At 32.9% G+C, this 21,721-nt stretch overlaps 2 protein-coding genes across 2 annotated transcripts; one reads left to right on the top strand and one right to left on the bottom strand.

Annotated features, from left to right (window-relative positions):
• The first annotated feature begins 3,156 nt into the window (after positions 1 to 3,156).
• Positions 3,157 to 6,431, top strand: LOC125828042 (protein INVOLVED IN DE NOVO 2-like). Its single transcript, XM_049507346.1, has 6 exons — positions 3,157 to 4,068; positions 4,175 to 4,356; positions 5,185 to 5,253; positions 5,335 to 5,616; positions 5,891 to 6,100; positions 6,198 to 6,431. Exons 1-6 carry the CDS (start codon positions 3,165 to 3,167, stop codon positions 6,429 to 6,431), a joined length of 1,881 nt encoding a protein of 626 aa, XP_049363303.1. The 5' UTR covers positions 3,157 to 3,164.
• A 645-nt stretch (positions 6,432 to 7,076) lies between these two features.
• Positions 7,077 to 10,618, bottom strand: LOC125828049 (expansin-A6-like). The gene is made up of 3 exons (XM_049507352.1): positions 10,414 to 10,618; positions 8,685 to 9,003; positions 7,077 to 7,671 (listed from the first exon to the last, which is right to left on the bottom strand). The coding sequence occupies exons 1-3, from the start codon at positions 10,556 to 10,558 to the stop codon at positions 7,362 to 7,364; spliced, it is 774 nt and encodes a 257-aa protein (XP_049363309.1). The 5' UTR covers positions 10,559 to 10,618; the 3' UTR covers positions 7,077 to 7,361.
• Between the last annotated feature and the right edge of the window lie 11,103 nt (positions 10,619 to 21,721).

Below are 21,721 nucleotides of genomic sequence, written 5' to 3' on the forward strand. Positions count from 1 at the left end.
GTAGCTTTGAGTTAACATTTAGTAATTGGGTCAATTATTTAATTTAAAAACCTAACTAAGATAATATGAATATATAAGCATCAAATAATTTCATTTAAATAAGATTTTCATCTATCCTATTGTCGAGACGACTTTGGTCATACCAGAGGACTATCGTTTCAGACGTCTTTCTAGTCAGATCCTTTATTAATTGGGTTAATTATTTAATTTAAAAACCTAACTAAGATAATATGAATATATAAGCATCAAATAATTTCATTTAAATAAGATTTTCATCTATCCTATTGTCGAGACGATTGTGGTCATACCCAGAGGACTATCGCATCAGACGTCTTTCTAGTCAGATCCTTCCTAGCGCTTCAGATATGAAGAATTTGATCGTAGGAAAGATGAAAAAACAAAGACCCCCCCTTTCTCCAGAACTTAGACTCAATCGGCCACACCCATTGCTTGAACCTTCTACACCGAACTCAATTCAATAAAGTTTCCCTGTCCGATAGGTGCTATATATAGTGGTCGATTTACCTAGTAATCGACATTCTAGAAGCAACTTCTTTATTCTATTGGCTACCGATTTTGGGTCTTATTAATCAACAATAATCGATAAGAAAATCACTATCGTTGTCAGCTGCGACCCAGAGCAAAAATAAAAAAACTCAAGAATTTTCAAAGTTAGTCAAATGTGTTTAATCCACCAATCAATCGCATGCTAACGGATCCTTTAAGATGCTTAAAACCTTCGTAATAGGATCACTTGAATTTTTACCCAAATTTTGATTAAAATAAAAAAAAATCCAAACTACTTTTTCTGAAAATAATTTTCTTAATTTCCTAAAACTTAAATGGCGACTCTATTATTTTTTAAATAAAATACTAAATATTCGCAAGAACTTATGAAAAGGTTCGGAACTTAGTTTTGAAATCTATCGCGGCAGGAATCAGGCAGAACAAGTGATTGTTATCATGATCAATTCAATCCACATATACCTTAAATCTCATGTACAAATTTAACCGTAACTTTTTGGGGGATAAACATTTAGTATTTGTATCTCCTCCTAAATTTAAGTTGAGGCCTCGTTCCTCTTGGTAATTGCCTCATTGGTTTTAATGTAAGGGATTTAGCTATATATTTTCGTGACAAAGGTAATATAAAACCCTATATTTGTAAAAATTTCCTCTTATCTTCCTAGCTTTCATTAGTTTGTTCTCTTGATCACTTTGATTTTGGCATGATTCTTTTGACCACTACTAATATTAATATTAAGAATGTGATTGATTAATAAGGTTTTTAACTAGCTTAGTGAATCAAACTAATAAATATATTATGCTTTTATTGACCGTGAATAAATCTTTTATTCAGAAGATGGAATATGTTATAAATCTAAAATGGGCTCTTGGTAGTGTGATTGCTATACTATGATGAGCTATTAGAAATTCATATAAGCTAATTTACTTTTTTAACTTTAACAAAGAGATTGACGCACTCACTCTCTTCACACTAGATATATTCTCTTTATTTTTTTAATTTATATGATATAGTTTGAATTTTTGAGAGTCAAACAAAAAAAAAATATTTAATTGTGATTTATTCATATTATCCTCCAAATATTTTAAACTGTTAATTTTTGTGACTTATTATAGTACTTATTACGTATTTTCTAAATATGTATATTATTTTTCAATATTCTTATAAACTCATAGTTTTGAATACACCGTCAAAATAAAAATCTAAATCATGTTATATAAATTGGGACAAAAAAGCAATTAGCATGAAAGGTAATTAATATTGGTGGACAAAATAAGAGGAGAAAAGGCCAAAAAACAAGCGGTACAACAGAAATTATACTGCGAGCAGTCTTTTTTGCACTCCACTAAGCTGTACTGTACTGTACCTTCTTCAGCAAGGCGTCTCTCTCACTCTCTGTATCAAATTCTCAAATTCCTTTTACAATTCTCTTCTTCTCTTTCAGTTTTACGCTCTTTCATTTGGGCGACTGTTTTTCTTTGTTGTTTTCAGAGTTATTAGAACATTTGGTTAAAGGTATATATTATCATCATTAGCTCTCTCCCATGCATACGTATTTTTCCATTTTGTGTAGCTGTAATATTTACATGGGTCATATTCAGATTTCAAAGTTTTTATTGGTTTTTAGTGTTTGCGTTTATCTATGGGTACCAGCTCGTTTCTTCGATTAACTATGTTTTGTTTTCAAGGCAAAGGATTGGGTGTTTTGCTTTGTGCTTATAGCTGTGCATTTGTAATCTGTACAATGGGTCTCATTCAGATTGTTTTTTTGTTTATGTATTCCGCTGTTCTTGCATTTACTCTGTTTTTTCAGGCAAAAGGACCAGTGTTTGTGCTCTGGTTTTCTATTTCTATGGATATTCAGACTTACATTATTGTTTATTTACGTACTATACTGAACATTTCTTGTTTTGTTTCTATCAACAACCCCTCATCCGTCTTTTATTTTATTTTTTAAAAATACATCCTCTGTTTTGTCACGCAAAAGAATGGGTGTTTTGCTTTGTGTTTATGGATGTGAATCTGTAATCTGTTCAATGGGTGTTATTCAAGTTCTTTTTTATTTACGTATATCTCGTTCATCTATAGGTGTGCCTGTTTTTTCCCATCAACAATGCTCTCTTCCTCTGTTTGCATTTACTCTGTTTTTTCAGGCAAAAGGACTAGTGTTAGTGCTCTAAATTTCAGTTTCTATGAATATTTAGACTTTCATTGTTGTTTATTTACGTACTACATATACTGAACAATGCTTTTTCTCTGTTTTTTCACCCAAAAAAAGAATGAGGTGTCTGTGCTCTAAATCTTCATTTTGTATCATTGTATGCCTCTTTATCTGTAATCTGTACAAGGGTCAGATTCAGATTTTTGCTGCTGTTTATGTTTGTTTATTTTCACCGTCTACGCTTGTATTTCAATAACTCTGTTGTTCACCCACAGCAGAAGAAAGGCCGTTTGATTCTCCATTTTCACTTATACTTCAGTCACATTCAGAAATTTTTCTTTGTTCATGTTTTTTTTTTGCCACCTAAGTTTGTTTGTGAACACTGGGATTTATGTGAAAATATTATAGATTTCATTATTCATGTTTAACTTAATTTTGAAGATTATCCAATTCTTCTGGTTTTAGGTTTTTTGAAAGATGTCATCTGAAGAGGAAACAGATATTAGTGAGTCAGAGATGGAAGAATGTGCTGATAAATGGTATCAGAAGTTAAAGGAGGGTTATGGGAGGGAAAAGATTTCTGGTGAAGTTAACCAATGTCCATTCTGTCCTGGACAAAAGAAGCAGGCTTATAGCTTCAATGATCTTGTCCAACATTCTTCAGGAGTGAGCAAGGGTGGGTCACAACGCAGGAAATTGAACGATAAAGCGAAGCATTTAGGCCTAACAAATTACTTGAAGAACAAAGATTCTCTTCAAGTGTCTGATGAAATGGAAACTGAATTACAGCCAACAAATGATCATGGAAATGATGTTGATGAGAAATATGCATTTCCTTGGATGGGAATTGTAGCAAATCTTCCTGTTCAGTTGAATGGTAGGCGTTATGTGGGAAAGAGTGGCTCATGGCTGAGGAATGATTTGACAAAGAAAGGGTTTAATCCATTGAGGGTACATCCATTGTGGAACTATAGGGGTCATTCAGGGAAAGCGGTGGTCGAATTTGGAAATGATTGGAAGGGATTTTCTAATGCAATTAAGTTTCAGAATAGCTATGAATCACAACATCAAGGGAAGAAGGACTATTTAGTTTCACAATATAAGGGAGATAAATTATATGGTTGGGTTGCAAAGGCTGATGATTACAATTCATCAGATATAATTGGTGACTATCTGCGAAAAAATGGAGATCTAAAATCCATCTCTGAGGTTGAGGCAGAAGAGAAGCGCAAAGCTGATTCGCTTGTCTCTAGTCTGGCTAATACAATCGAGGCCAAACGTCAGAGCCTCAAGGAGATAGAGAGCAAATGCAATGAAACTTCTATGTGCCTAAGCAACGTGATGAATCAAAGAGATGCAATGATCAAAAAATATAATGAAGGTACATATTTTCTCCTACAGAAGATATTAGCTAGTTTAACATCACACTTTGAATTTCAAAGTATCCTCTTATTAAAATTATAACAAAGGCTTTCTATTTCCTACAGACTTTCAAAGGATGGAGAAGAATGCTCGTGATCAACTCGAAAAGATGTTAAAGAATCAAGAGACAAGTAAATTGTATATTGAAGCACGACGCAAAGAACTTGAGTTGCGTGAAAAGGAGTTGATGGAAAGGGAGGCCTTCAATGATAACCAGAGACAAGACCTTCATTTGTTGAAGCAAATGGTAGAAAGTCTTACTAGATTAACATAATCTTACTTCTCTATGTATGTTATGGGAGATGGTTTGCCGCCTTTGTCCCCTTTGTCCTAAGTGTGTCACAGCCCTTAACAACTTAATAAGTTTTCTAAGAAACAACGGCATATTATTAATAGAAGAAGGTGAAGTTAAGGTTAAGGTGTATATACCTCAGATGAAGTTTATGGATTTAGTCTTAGGCAGTTGATATGGTACTGGTGGCTTCAGAGATAAAGATAGCCAGCAGGACCAATGACATCTAGGAAATTGTTGATCTTGGAGGGGTGGGGGGGCTGTTTGTGTTAGGAAGCATATGCTCTAAGGCATCCAAATTACTAGCATGAAATAGTTAGAATGTGAATTGCTGTTTAACTGATTGACATAACTGGTTAGCAAAAAAAGTATATGGAGGTATAAGCATATGAAGGAATAGACTACTACCAATGAGGTACAAAAATAAGATGTTATAGAAATAGACTCTCATATTTTGTAGAACTGAGATAGTGAATAGACATGAGGACCTGAATCAGCAACTTCATCTGGATTTTACTGTCAACTCAAACAAGTTTCGTTCATCCATCTCTCTCACTTTCCATGTTTAAGTTGCATGCATCCGAAATCTTCTTCCTTGCAGATATACTAATAAAAAATGAAGCTACAAGAAACTAGTATTTAGCCACTTTTAACTTTGTTCTCAGTCAAGCTTTGTGGATACTGTCTGTCATTGCATAGTCTACGAATATACAGATATTGTCTTGGCCTACTCTTCATTTTGGGAATTGCTTGACTGTAAAATTTCTCTTTTATGTGTTTAAGAATGAGAGAGCAGCAGAGGAGCAAAAGAGGTATGATGAAAGTGTCTTGACTTTGGCAGAAGAACAGAAGGTTGTAAGCTCATTCTGTGTGTTTACTCAATTTATGTAGTTATGTAGTTAGTCTCTGACATCTTGAGAATTTTACATGCAGAAGGCAAAAGAAACTCTCCGTCAGAAGAACATGGAGTTTCAAAAGAAACTCGACTTAAAGCAAGCACTAGAGTTGGAGATTGAACGTCTCACAGGGGCCAAGAATGTAACTGAACAAATGGGAGATGACCAAGAGGTGAGGAAAAAATTAGACGAGATCGAAGAGAGCCTAAATGAGAAAAAAGAAGAACTAGAAGATCTTGAAGCTTTGAATCAAGCTCTAGTTGTTAAAGAGCAGCAAGCAAATGTTGAGTTAACAGATGCCAGGAAGGAGCTGATCGATGTAAGTACAACTCTTTCAAGCTCTGCAATATCCTTATCTATTTTGTTAATAAGACTCAAGTTTCCATTTTTCCTCCAATGGAGTAAGAACATCAGAATGATTAGGAGCAGACTATAGCACGTTCAATTTGTTACATGTTCAGTTTTCATTCTCAACCTATTACAAATTTCATGCACCATCAACTGAGCTTCTACCATAGTCTATGCTGTTGAACATTCAAGTATTCTTACAAGGTGAAAATTTTGACAAATGAAACATGTTTCATGGCAAATAGTTGATAAAGAAGCACTCTTTTCGAGCTTCCATTGGTGTCAAGAGAATGGGAGAACTTGATAGTACAAGATTTCGTGAGATAACCAAGAGCAAATTCCTTGGAACAGATGCAAATTTAAAAGCTACTCAGTTTTGCTCAATGTGGGAGCATCATCTTGTGGATCCCAATTGGCATCCTTTCAAAGATGTAACAAGAGAAAATGGTTCCAAGGTAATAATGCACTATAATAGACTTATAGTTGTTTTCCATATCTTTATCCCCTTGAATCAAAATACTAAGAACTTAATTATTTCTTGTGTCTTGGTAGGAAACCATCATTGATGATAACGACGAAAGGCTGAACAGGTTGAAGCATGAGTTTGGACAAGTGGCTTATGATTTGGTAACTGCTACTTTGATGGAAATGAATGAAGGTCCCAGTGGTAGATGCATAACAACAGAGTTGTGGAACTATAAGCTAGGAAGGAAAGCTACCCTCAATGAAGGAATAACATTTGCTCTCCAGAAGTTGAAGACCAGTAAAGGGAAGAAGCAGCATTAACTTTCATGGTTATAGTTTACGTACCATTTTTCAAATGGCATGTTATACCTTTTCTCTATGGTGATTATCTGTTTTAGACAAAAGAAATTGAACCATTTTAAGTAGGTTCCTTCAAAAGAAAGGAATCCAAAGCACTTGCTTTAGAGAATCCAAGATTGTCTATGGAACAGCAAAAGCAAATGTGCACTTGAGTAGTAGTAGTATCAAAGTAATCTCAAACATTGAATAGCATCTAGAATCTGTTTTTCCATTTTGAAGTGACATATTATCTCATTACTTTAGTATCTGTTTTAGTCCCAAATATCTCAATGATACATCGAAGTGATGAATGTTATATACATTAGTTTAGTTTAAACACCAGGTGCGACTATTGTTTTTTCCATTTTGAATGACATTATCTCATTACTTTAGTATCTCATTACTTTAGTATCTGTTTTAGTCCTTCCAATCTTGATGATACATCGAAGTGATGAATGTTGTATTCGTTAGTTTAGTTTAAACACCAGATGCGTCTGAGATTTTTCTATCGACATGTGCTTGTCAGGCAAAGTTCAAGGATTAAAGCAAGACTAGAAATGAAATCCAAAGTTCTGCACTTGAGTAATATCAAAGTGTAACATACCAAAAGAACGTAGATTTTTTCGATTAAAGTAAATCACTATAAATTACTGAAAATACAGTAAATACACTGCTCAAGCATCAAGTACTACAAAACATTATACTGATACTACTACATTGTTCTTAGAACAGCTGCGGGCTGCATGTTTTTGCAGCCGCTTCAGCTCTTCAACATACACCAGATACAAAAAAACACAGGTTAAAAATGTCAAAAGAGAGAACCTGAATTCATTAGGGTCTAAACAAATAAAAACTCAAAGTACACGAACTCCAAGTCTTACATACTGTGTTATGATCACCTCATTTCCCTATTTAGACTCTAAAGTTCTTTCCAACAAATGTCTGACCAAATTGCCAATGTGATGGGGCTATGTTCCACGAGGTAGATTTGCGTTTATCGCTAGCTGTGACCCTGAATGACAACGACTGACCAACCAAAACGGAGTTGGTTTGCCAGTTTTGACCCCAATTACGACTCAATGTTATCCAGTTAGTCTTCGTACCCTTCACCATAACCTTCGTAATGTCACCTGCACCAGCGACATTCGTGACTAAAACCAAGTTGAAGTAACTAAAACCATTGATAGTGAACCTTATTCCACCTTGCTTCCTACATGGCACCCTGCATAAACAAATTACAAATGACTTTTAACTTCTATACGCTAACAATGTAAAAGAACTTTTATACTATCGCGTTTACACTCAAAGTGTGAAAGTAAATTGTACCTTATGTGAACATGTATAAATGGTCATTGTGTTGTAGAATTTAAATACTATGTTTGCATGAAACATGGACCGTTAATTAAGGATGAAAAAAGCAGTGTGGCTGTGACTTTTTCACACCACCTAGGGGTTTGGAGTTTGACATTCAAATGGAGACAAGTTACCCAATTTTCCACAAGCAAAATGTTTCAAATTTTTCAATTTCAATCATCTCTTTCACTTTTGCTTTTCACTTCAATTTTCCATAACCCCTTAGAAATACAATGATTAATGTAGTTCACACCCAACTTTGACAAGTGACAACAATGCCCTATGACATGAAGTAACTAGTACTTCCTCTATCTCAATTTATGGGACATTTTTTTTGTTTTTCGAAGTTTGACCGGCAATTTACATATGGAATTTTTACATTTTTTGAAATAAAATTTATATATTTATAAACTACATAAAAAGTACTACAAGTCACAATAATTAATAATTTAAATTTAAAAAAAAAACTATGAAAAACTTACTATCAAAATAAACTTATTTAAATTTTGAAATCCAAAAGTATCACATAAAATGAGATGGAGGGAGTACTTCAATAACTATCAAACAAAAAACTAATAAAGGAAACCAACTCAACATGACCCCACAAGAAAAAGGAAAAGTAAAAAGAACAAGAAAACACAAATAAATGAAAAAAACAAGAAAAGCTCAAAAAAGGTAATTGAGCTCTTTTACCACTCATGCCTTTTAACTCGTCATGAATCCGAATTAGTCCATCAATAAATTTCGAATATTGAATATCTAGACTTTCTAAACAAAAATATATATATGATATACATAAGTTATATTCTTTGAAAAAAGGCCTTATTTTTATCAGGTTATCAATTAACACTTATAATATATACGAAGTTTGAAAATGCTTACCGACGATAAACAACAGGGACGATACCAGCACGATACTCAGCAATCTTGAGGAACATAGGCATGGCGAGATCGAAATGAGTACGAGGAGGATTACACCAACCACCATTATCATTAGGCAATGCATAATTTGGAGGACAAAAGTTAGTTGCAGTAATCAAAATGGAAGGACTTCCAGGATGACACCATTGTGGTTGATTGTCACATTTGATCTCAAAACAAGCTCCACAACTTAGTCCATTGTTGAATAATGCTGTGCTTAATGCTGCATTGTTTACTCCATACCCTTGGCTATAAAGATTGCCATATCCACATGCCCCGCCTGCAAATTGAGCGTCTATGAGTCTAGTTTGAAACAATTTATTCATATGATGTCGTCAGAGTAGAGAGATATTTACATTGTTATGAACTATTTTTGTTGTCTGTTTATAAAGGAACGACTCTTTTCTAATATGACAACTCTATAGTTTAAAATTGCACAGTTAAGGAAATTTGATACATTATACTCCCACCGTCCCTATTTAGTTGTCCACTTTAGAAATGACACACATATTAAGGTATCAATGATTAGCATAGTGAAGTTACAATTTTGCCCTTATTAATTATGATTCCAAAATAAATTTATTCAAGATAACTAATTAATGTTGGGGGAAGTTTAAATTTTCAAGAAGTTTAAATGAGGGTATAATAGGAAAATTTTTGTCCTTTCTTGATTTGTCAAAATGGACAAGTAAACAGGGACATCTAAAAGAGGAAATATGGACAAGTAAATAGGGACGGAGGGAGTACATATTTTTAGTTTAAGACCAGAGGTCTAATTCAGAAAAATTTGTGACCAGTCAAACTAAGACAAATAAAATAAAACCAAGAAGGGTGTTTTATAGTCATAAAGTAACTTGAGTAAAACCTACAACAGTGTAAGAAATTTATAATTAGATAGATACAAATAATCTTTTACTAAGGATAAATTAGTCAGATTACCTACTATGACATGCTAAAATATATTGATGGCTTAAAAATTATTTACATTATCAGTATTTATAAGTTAAAAACTTTAGTATTTCGTTTGTTTTAATTTGTTTGTGTTATTCTTCTTTTTAGTCCACTTTTTTTTTTTAAATCTTTTCTTTTTGACAAGATTTTAACACCACAAAATTAGAGGACATTTTAATACATTCTATGTATATTTAATATAATTAACCCACATTTTATGCAAATTTTGGAGCAGAACAAGATCTATGTACTAAAACAGAACAAAAAAAAGTGTTACTCCACAAAAACAGGGCAAAACCCAATGTCACTTTAAAAGTACTCTAAATCATAAATAAAAATAAAAATAAAAACAGAAAAATGCAGTATAATTGACATCATAATATGGCATTTTTAAAGCAAATTATTATAAACAAGTATCAAACACAAACTTGTAAAGTTTAACTTCTATAAACTGACATTATACAAGAATTTTTACACCTCAAAATTACCTGCTACAACATGTTAAAATAATACAGATAGTCAATAATGGAGTCAAAAATTTTAGTTTATAGATTCTAAACCACAATTTGTTCTTCTAAGTACTTAATAAGATTATTCATACATATTAAATAAAAAAGTTAACACAAACTCAGAATTTAAACTAAAACTACTAGGTTCTGTTGAACTTATAACCAGCATTGTCACTCTGGTCATAATATTATACTGTCAGTATACATAAGTTAAATTCGAGTATACTTACCCATAGTACCAGAAGCATCACTACCACCATAGAAAGTAGCATGAGCATTTTGCCATGATCCACCACTATAAACACCTGGAATTCTACCTTCTACTCCTACTATAATTACTAAAATAATTATTAGACAAAACTTCAAAATCTCCATTTTTTTTTGAAGTTGAAAAAGTATTATGAAGAATATATTAGTTAGAGAAGAGAGGGAAATGGGGATGAGGAGGAAAAGTGTGGAGGGAATGAGCACTACTTATGGAGACAACATAGAGGAGGGTATTTCTGTCATTTTAAGTAATATTAATCATCTCATTATGGTACGCCCTACGTCCCGTATTAGATGGATACTTTCTGTTTCACACAGTGATTAAGTAGTCATTATTAGATTGATTAATTTTACTGTTTTACTCTTTATTTATATTAATTAGCCTCTTGGAAGAAAAAAAATGAATCTTCAAAGTTTGTTTAAACTTTCAAAGGTCATATTAATTGTAAGGATAAAATAGAAAAAATTAATTAACTCTATTCTGATTTAATAAATGATTAAATAATATGAGAAAATATTTTTAGTAAAATATTTATTTAATATGCGATGGAGGAAGTAACTTTTATTATTATTTTTTAAAAAGAAATAGTGGTTATTCTATTTTGACCATGTAAGAATGTTGAAGCATCACAATATGGTATTCCTATCGTTCACACTTATTTATCAACTATATTAAAAATGGACAATGGAAATACTATCGCTTTATGTAATTTTTAAAAATATAAAGTTTGTTTCAGACAATTTAAAAGATTTTCGTGTTAGAATTTATGATAAAATTAAAAAGTTTGACCGTCAAAACGTGAATTATAATAAATAAATTCGGATAGAATTTAGAAGGAGCACTTTAGTCTTTATTTTAAGTAAATAATTATCTTTTTTTTTGTAGTGGGTACTTTACGCTGCAATGGAATTGCTTCGTTTGAACGGATAATATGGGGTCCATTGTAGAAAATATTTTTTCCTAAAAATACAATTTTAATTTTCTTTTATTAAACAATAAGATTTTATTTTATTTTTCAAAAAAGGACATTAAATTGTTGAATTACAGTTACTTTTGTCTTATTCAAAGTCCTTTCATACATTAAAAGATGAGGGAAACAAGTCAACAATTTGCGTGAAAAATGGAACCGTTTTCACAAATGTAGTAACAACAATTATTATTATTGGATAATTTTCTATTTTTTTCTACCCGCAATTTATATATGACACAGTTTGAATTTCAAGAATCAAATAATTTAATTTTATAGATTTTAAAACTATGTAAAAAGTAAAAGTAATATAAGTCATTAGAGTAATTGATAATTTAATATATTTAAAAAATATAAAAAAATTAAAATAAATAAAAAACATTTGTTTGAATCTCGAAATCAGAAATATATTATATAAATTAAGGCATAGAGAGTATTAATGTGGTAGTCAACTGTTTCATAAGGTCTTTCCTTCACGTATATATCTATGACAGATAATTAAAATGACAATATACTTCAATGTGTTACGTTTATAAAAGACAAACCTCTTGGATGTTTGAATTGTTGACCGGCTTTTACACAAAAAAAAAAAAAAAAAACTAGATGATTTTTTTTCTATTGTCTTAATTTTGATAGACAGAGTTATTTGGTATTTGTTGTTAGTAGGACGTGATAGATATTTCATGAAATTAATTGAGGTATGTGTAAGTTGACCTAGAAGTTAGACACCACGATTATAAAAAAGATAATTTACTTAAAAGTCATTTAAGATTTACCAAAATAAGTTACTTTTTAAAAACTATTTTTTAAGTCAATTCAAACGGACTCAATATCATGTCTTAATGTGTGTTTTGATTGACTTATTTTAAGTAGTTATTCACTTTTAAACTCTTTTCTATCATTGAAAGTGTTTGGGAAATATATAAATATAAAAAAGGTACATTTTAATTTATAAGTCACTTAAAAAAAATTAATACAATAGTATGCTGAAGCTCAATCCACCCAACCACACCCCACCCTCATTCCCTAAAATTATTTTTTCACGTTATATATTTTGAAGGTATACAATTTATATCTTTATAAATTCAAATGTATACAGCATTAATAATTTAGAATAATTGAATCACGTTGTTGTAAAACACAAAGATACAAAAGCAAACAATACAACCTAGTAGTATAGAGTCTAACTATGTACTTTTTCGTTGTTTTCAGTCTCCAGATATATGTATCTGGCACATTTATAGATAGATGTATTTCAGATATATGGGGTCAAAATTAAATGTAAATGTGTTCCAAATACATTGTATCCAAGCATGATTAGAAGGTATATGAAATATATTGACTCTCTCCCTTGTTTATCTACTCTTTCAACCGTCTCTCTCCTACTATCGCTTGCCTCTCTTCATGTGTATTTGTTTATATAATGTATCTGGTATCTGTCACACCCCGAGCTACCCCCGATACGCGGACACGGGACCTAGGACCACAAGTGATCCCAAGCTAACTCTGCTGGCATGATCATGAGCATACTAAAGATAATAAACTGATGCGGAAGCTAAATCATAAATAAATCTGAAAAGATGGGGAATACCCATCTACTATAGCTGAATATATCAAATCTGAGAGTTCAATACAAAAGAAATATCAAACTCAAAACACTAAGCTGAATCTAACTATGTTTGAAATAGGCCTCTAAACTGACTAGAAATGTTGGGACATGCCCCAACTAGATCTAGCAAAATTGAAACTAAAGACTAAGAGCGATAAAGATAAATATGTCACCAGTCCTCAAAGAATGAGGACTCACCACTGGTGCTGCTGAACTGAAGACTGGGAGCCGATCTAAGCGTGATCTGGATACTGAGAACCTGAACCTACATCACGAGAAGATGTAGCGCACGTATGCGTCAGTACTTAAAAGGTACTGAGCATGCAGGATAGAGTAAAGCTGAAATAACATATAACTGAACAAAGCAATAAAGCAATGAAATAATCTGAACATGATATAGATACTGAATGCTGAGCTAACTGAATGCAATGACCAATTTATAACATGCTGAGACTAAATACTGAATATACTGATAAATGGTCAATGCAATAGAATCTGACTGAACTGTGGGAGCTACTAATAACCGACATAAAACCACATGAGCTAAATGTGGAGTCCGATGTATACGCCCCATCGAGAGGACCCAATATACCCTGCCAGAGGTATAGAGGCATGCTGGCGTGATCACTAAACTGATGTTGCCCACAGAGGGGACTTACACCTACGTGGCTTGTAGTTCTGGGACTATATGGGTACGCTGAAACCCTAGTCCAACTCGGTATTATGTTACTCCCAATGAATTAAGTGGTTAATTAGTTATGACTGAATTTCTGTAAATACTGGATAGCTCGAAACTGCACATGCAAACTGAGAATGCAACAATTAATCTGATAATGATGCATTCATAAACTGAGGCATGTAAAACTGAATACTGAAATATCTGACCTAGCATGTGTAATTCAAGAACTAAAGAAATACATAGCTAGGGTTCTGAAATTCATGCGATAAACTGAGCAATAACATGATAATCTGATTTGGAACATTTAAATAACTAATTCATGATGATCTGTTGAAATTCTAGAAACCCTAGGTATGTTCATAATCATGGAATCAAGAATCTGACTGAATTCTAGGGACCTAATGGGAGAAAGGAACCCACTAGTGAAATCCCACATACCTGGTGACGAATTCCACAGAGAAATCTTTCGATTTCGGGGGTGGAACTGAAGAAACCTCGCTGCGTTCTTGAACTAGGGTTCTTGACCTTTTTCTCCTTCTTGATTCTAATTTTCTAAGTTTTGATTAATGATTTTGACTAAGGTAATGTAACATCCGACAATTTGAAATAGCTTTGAAGAGGCTTAGGATTGGAAATTTTCATTTTTGGAAAGAATTTTAAAGTTTTGGAAATTTGGCTAAGTGTGGAAAATGTGAATTTTTGGCCAACTTTGAACAGCCATAAATTCTATCTCAGGATGAGTTAGGTGGAATTCCAGTTATGGTTGCAAAGTTCGTGGAATGATCTTTCTAACGCCACCGAGTTTGCTCAATTCCGAGTCCGTATGAGCGAGTTATGACCTTTGAAAGTTGGGCAGTTGACAAGGAAATCCGTCCGGGAATCATTAAGGGCATTTTGGTCTTTTCCCTAGCCTTTTATTTTGGTTATATAAATGTGTTAGGCTGATCATTTTGATCAGTTTTACCATTTTAAAAGAAGTGAGAGTGAGGGTTTTGAGAGAAGAAGAAGAGAAGAAGAAGAGAAGAAGAGAAGAAGAGGAGATCAAGCAAGGAGATCATCGTGGATTTTCGTCGGGGGTGATCCCTATCAAGGTATGTGAGCTTTTAGTGTTGGGTGATCCTTTCCCCCACATGCCAAACTCGTTTTATTTTCGAGAAAAGATTGATGGTGTTTGTTGAAGTTGTGAGTTGTTGTGGTTGAAGTTGTTAGAGTTGTTAAAGTTGTTAATTGTTGAAATTATTGTTGGTATTGTTGTTGGTTGTGATGTTGAGATTCTTGATGATTTGGGACTTGTTTCCGGTTGGGGGTTTTGAGTTGAAATCTATTGAATGTTGAGGGATTTCATGTTTCTAAGTGATTGGGGCTGGAACCCTTGAAGTTAGAGAGTTTAGAGTTGGTAACGTGAAGGAGAAAAGTCGGGCTTCTTACATGAAACAAGTCCGTGTCGCGGACTTGTTCCCTCTGTGAACAAAATCTGCTCCGCGTCGCGGACAGGACGCGGACTCCACTGTTTTCAGAATTTATTCTCAAAAATTTTCTTAAGTTTGGTTGTTCCAAATCATTCCTAAATCATTTCTAAACATCATGAGGTCCTTCCAAACACCAATCAAGTCCTTGAATCCATAATTCAATTCAAGTGAAGTTAGTTTCCGATTCAAGTGAAGTCAAGCTTAGAAGTTAAGTAAGTCCAAGCAAGTCTTTAAAGCTTTTCAAGAGTCTTCATTAAACGTTTTAACTTCATTCTAAGGCTCAAGTTCCTAGTTAAGTATAGAGTTTCAAGTCAAGCAAAGAATATATAGAGTTTCAAGTTTAGTAAAGAGTAAAGAGCATATAGTTTCAAGTCGAGTAAAGAGTATCGAGTTTCGAGTTAAGTCAAGAGACAAGAGTTGAGTTCATTTCTCAAAAAGTAATTAGGGAACTAAGTATTTCCCAAGGAAGTTATAAGTGTTTTCACATCTAAGTTGAGAGGAAACAGAGATTTTCAAAAGAGTTTTGAGAAGTTTGAGCACTATCTCTTTTAAAAATAAAAGATGAGTTTTTCAAAAGAGTTTCTAAAATATGATTAGATATGACAAATCGAGTATGTCATCAATGTTTAAACAGTATGGTCTCTAGATATACCATCAATGTTTAAGCAGTATGAATATCCCAAGTCATCAATGATCATATAAAAAAATATGGTTTTGATTTGTTCTTTTTAGAAAGAGTTTTCAAGTGCCTTCGGGCTAAGTTTTGAGTAATTATCTCAACTAAAGAAAGGTGTGTTTAAAACACTTATGAGCTAAAGTATTTTTGGGAGTAGTCTTGAGCACCGAGTTGGGGACACGAGTTCATATTAACTCAACTCTCCATAAGAACCATGTAGCCAAACATGGGATTTCTCGGATCATACTTTTTAGATGATCACGAAAGTTAAGCTAGTGGATCCATTAAGCAAAAGTTAAAGTAAGGTCCTATATTGATGGCAAGGTATAGGATGGTCCTTGGGCAACGTGAGGTAAAACGTTGTATCACCACTTAGTTTCATAGTGGTGGTTATCGGTTAGAGAAACTCCCACAGCAGTAAAAAGAGCTTGGTTCCTCGATAAGTTTTGCTTAGTATGGATGGGGGTATGGGACTTCATTCATGCATTGCACAAGTAGACTTTGAGAGGAAGCATGATATTTTCATGATATTATAAATATGATTTTTACGTCATGTTTTAATAGTTTCAAAGGCTTTATATATTGCATGTGTCTCATTGCTTTATATTAAGTTTAGTTATTCTTGAGTTGTACAGGCCAAGGTAAGTTCTCTTTTGTATCCCTTTTCAAGCTTAAGTTGTTTTTAGCGGTCCAGCTCGCATACTCGTACATTCCATGTACTGATGCCAGTTGGCCTGCATCGTTTTATGATGCAGACGCAGGTACCCAGGATCAGCATTCTGCACGCCGTTAATCCAGTTGAGCACTCTAGAGTCAGTGGTGAGCCTCCTTGCTTCCAGAGGGCTCAGTTATTTTGTTCTCGTAGTTTTGTTTATTAGGGTGTTGCGGGGTCTGTCCCAACATCCATCTAAGTATTTTAGAGGCTTCATAGACAGTCAGTCAGTTAGTTTTGAGTCTCTTATCTATGTATATATGTAAGTATTCTATTTTGAGACTCGAGTTGCCTTTTTGGCCAGATATGTATCATTTAAGTTGTTTATGTCTCTGCATAGCATTGAGTTATTCTGTTGAGTAGGTTTCCGCTGAGTTAAGAAAGCCAGGCCAAGGGTTCGCTTGGGGCCAGCAATGGTCTCCGAGTGCCGGTCCCGCCCAGGGTGTAGGCTCGGGGCGTGACAGGTAAGTTCTAATTATGTTTATAGGTTTAAACTGATTAAAACCTCATGATTTAGGGTCTAAACGACATATCTTAGGGGTTAAATGAAATAGGAAAAGACCAAAAGACCCTTGAATTAGCTGCTGTCGGAGTGACTGACGGTCCGTCGATTGGGTCCGTAGGTGAGTCTGCCCGACAGGGCTTCACTAAAATGGGCATAACTTTTTACTCGGAGGTCGGAATTTAGCAAACTCGGTGGCGTTGGAAAGATAATTCAATTATCTATCTAACCATATGTTATGGGACACATAATTCGTTTTTTGCTAAAAGTTATGACCATCTGAAGTTGACCCATCAATATTTTTCATCTAACTAGCTGCTAACCTCATCTACGGTCAAACCTACGGACCATGGATCGAATGACGGTCCATGCTGGTCGACCGTAGTTTGTGTCAGAGGCTGGTAAGGGAAGTCTCGATCCACGGACACAGACCACGGACCGTGGTCTGATCTACGGATTGTGGGTCTGTCCGTGAGTCGGGACTTAGCCAAATTTTCTGACTGAGTTCTGGGGAAGTTTTCTGTCACGAACCACGGACCTGCAGGACGGACCGTGAGTCCATCTACGGTCCGTGGATGGTGTCCGTGAGTGCCATCTGTAACACCAGAAATCTGAAATCTCTATTTTCGGATACGGGGTGTTACAGTATCCCAAATACATGTATATATCTAGTGTGATTCACATGTATCTGGGATACACTGACTCTCTCACTCACCTTTCTCCTATCTCGCTTGTCTCTCTCCTCTTTGACTTGCCTCTCTCCCTCTCTCGCTTGTCTCTCTCCTTTGTATCTATTTTTCAGTATGTATCTGGTAGCAAGAATACATATATTTGTATATTTGATATGAAATTTTTTATATAGTGAGACTTGTTGTTTGAGAGAAGAGATATTCATTGGGACGAAGCTGACAGAATTGCACCCGCTTTCTTAAAGATTCTCAATACGTAATTATTTCAAACGATGGGAAGAATTAGTAAATATGATTGAAATATTTATATAATTAGATAGATTTTCCAAAATATAAAACATGTGCTTGTTAGGTGTTTTGTAAATATTTTTCCTGCATAGGTATGAAGTATAATATTATTTTAAATGGGATCAAGTAATTATTTTCATATAAAAGGATGTTCATCATTAATATATTATGGGATATTATATTTTATTTTATTTTACTTTTTTTTAAAAGCATGTCAACTACACATGCAACATTATTGAAACCAAAAATAAAAAAAGCATTATTGAAGTCAATCTACATCTAATAAAAAATAAAAATTAAATATATAGTTCAAAAACAGTAAATAACACAACATTTGACTTTTAAAATAAAATAATTATTCATTTGTAATTGAGTAACTAGTAACTAATTAATAAATTGGTTTGACTCAAAATTTGCAAATCTAGTTAATAACTATACTTGAATTTCACGGGGGAGGGGGGGGGGGGGGGGGACAAGGTTTCAAAGAAATAAAAAATGAATGATTAAATAACCATATTTTTAAGTTAATTTTTAGCATTTAAGGACACTATTGTTTAACCTTGAAAATATAATAATTTAATTTATAGTATGTTTGATCATATTTTTGAGGGGTTAAAATGATTCCTTTTTTTTGTCCTTTTTTAAAAAATACTTATTTGAAAAAGTGAAGTATTTGGCTAACTTTTTAGAGAATGTTTTGGAAAGAATAGGAGAAGTAGTTTTTCCGAAGCTAAAAATTAATTTTATGAAGTTTTTGACACTACAAAAATTTAGTGTTTTAAGGACATTGTTGTTTAATCTTGAAAATATATGAAGTTAATTTGTAATCTGTTTGGCCTGAGTTTATAGAAGGTTAAAAGTGTTTTTTTTTTCTTTTAAGAAAATGGGAAGTTTAACTATGCCTTTAGGAGGAGAAAAATTATTTTAGAGGAAAAGTAGAACTTGTTTTTCATAGGCTAAAAAATGTAGTTTTTTTTTTTTTAAAAAAAAAATACACTTAAAAACGCTCTTTTTAAAAAAATTGTTATTGTTATTCAAAAGTGTTTTTTAAATTGATTAGCCAAAAATAAACTCATTTTCGATACTTCTTTGAACCAAATTATTAGTTTTTTTAAAAAAGAAATTTCAAAATAAACTATTTTTGAAAACTTGGCCTAACATGCTATTAATTTTTTTAATTAATATTGAAATGAAGAAGAAAAAAAGTACAAGATGTTTGTTGATCTACTTTAACTAACAAGATAGAGTAATCCAAATTTAAGGCGTTATTAGCGGCTCTATTACTATTTGCTTTTAAATGTAATTTCAAATATGATGTAAAAAGTTTTTACACTACAATTTACATAGTTGTAAATTACATAAAATTATTATAAAATATTTTTTAAAGATATTTACACATATTTGAAAAATTGTAGTCAAGGAAAAATGATTTTAACTCTGAAATCTGAATATTTAGAGTTCCATTCCTTTTGTTTTGGTCAGCAGGAGTTTTATTTTTATACATAAAATTGGATTTTACGTCTTTATATGTGATTTTATTATCATTTTTTTGTAATTTATCTTTGAAAAAATATTCTCACTTTTTTTCCTTATTGAAATTATTGTGACTTGATATAAAGTCTTGGTCTTTATTTGGAGAGAGAGAAAGAACATGTGAAAAGTCTTATTATGTCTGGTTTAATTGTTGACCATAAGGATTAAGGACAATTATAATATTGTGCATAATAATTAGCTTTTCATTCAAAATCTTTTCCAAGTTTAAAATCAGTTAAATAAAATCTGATCGGTTTATGCGTATTTTGATTAATTTTATGATATATTTGTTATCTTTGAGCAATATATATTATTAGTAATTTTATCTATCAATGTATAGACAAATGGGAACTCCCCCCCCCCCCCCCCCACACACACACACCAAGAAATTGTCTTCAGACACAATTTTCACTTATTTCACTTTCATTAGGCAACACATGACTTGAGTGCAACTTTAATCCGTAGATATTAGGAATTTTTTTTAGAAAATAGTGATAGTTTGTGGCCAATAACTAAACATATTGATAATTTGGATAACTACCAAACATAGCTAGAGTTTCTAAATCAATGATACAACCATTTTTTTAAATCTGTTGTGTATTAGTGATACACCAATTTTTATATCAGCAATACATCAACATATAAAAAGTGAATTGATTTATAATTGATACAGAATGAATTTCAAAATCTATTGTTTATTTGATACATGACCATTTTTTTAAAAAAAAGGTTATGGTAGAGTTGGTTCAGGTCATGCTGATAGAGAGAGCTGGTGAAAGAGGGAAGAAGTTAAATAAATTTTGTCATCATAAAAAAAGGGAAAATGTTATTTTGAGCTATCTCTGAAGTTTTGATAATTTAACGATCTTCGAATCTAGTTCATTCACAAAGCAAAAGTCATCTTCAAGGAAGAACACTATTTATATTCAACGAAAGACCTAATGGAGTGTTGCAACATCTTTTGTTGTATTTTAGGTCTTGTGGCTTGTGTTCTTATATTGTAGATCTATTCCTGAGTTATAAAGAAACTAGATTGGTTGCTTGTCTAAGTATTTAGTTTGAGTCGGATCAACTAGAGTTAGTTAGTCGTATTATCAATAATTTAGTCAAGCCTCTTTTCATCATTTGTTTGATGTTCTATTGGGTAGAGTTGCCTAGGAGTGTCAACTAGAGTTAGTTGATGTGTGGGTGCAGTAAAGTGACTGCTTGTTTCTTTTCTTATCATTGAGATCTGAGAGAAATCTATATTGGCTACAGTTAGCTGGTATAGTGGGCAACAAAGTTGTTGCTTAGTTCTTATTTGGTAAATGGAGTCTATAATCTGAATTTGCGCTCTATTTTGTGGTAAATGGAGTTGAAGTGAAAATCTTGTGAAGACAGGTCATTGTTTTCTCCTCCCTTGAGCAAGAGGATTTCTACGTAAAATCTCTACATTTTATTTACTTTGTGTTATTTAACAGACCTGGTCCATTGATTGTTAGTGGACGCATACATTCTATCACGAAGTCATATATAGTTCAGGGTAGCCAATCAGACATCCTTTGTCGAAAAATTATACTATGAATATAACAAATTATATAAACTTTATCCTTCAAAATTTATTTTTCATACATATATTAAATTTTAAACACCCTTAATAAAAAATTTAATTCCTTCACTTCCCCCAATATAGTAGAAAGCATTTGTACTTGTTTTTGCCTATAAAATAACAAATGGGGGAGAAAAGCAAAGGCAGCGTGTGACACCAGCTAGATGACATTATTAACAGTAAAAACTAATACAAACAGAGCATCCAACGCACTTGGTGGGCCAATACTTTCCGTGATTAACGGGCCACTGGCAAATGTCAATGTGTGGGCTTCAATCTGTGAGTCGGGGCCCATTTAGAGACCTGGTGTATCTCTAGCCGCACACGCTATATACTATCTTGTGTTTACATCAAATCTATCTCGACCCGCACACATTATAGTATTTAGACGCTTAAATTAAGTCATATTCTAATTGAACATCTTAGGCACTTTCAATTCTAAGTGTCTTTAAGATTTTTTACTCTGTAAATATATATAAAGTAGAATCTAAATCGAATATGATATTGTTTCAACATTACTTAATGTAATATATGGTCTTCAATATGATGTATTAATTA

The sequence above is a fragment of the Solanum verrucosum genome, unplaced genomic scaffold (genome assembly GCF_900185275.1).
Source record: "Solanum verrucosum unplaced genomic scaffold, falcon-dt-bn FXZP01000055.1, whole genome shotgun sequence".
Taxonomy (NCBI): Eukaryota; Viridiplantae; Streptophyta; class Magnoliopsida; order Solanales; family Solanaceae; genus Solanum; species Solanum verrucosum.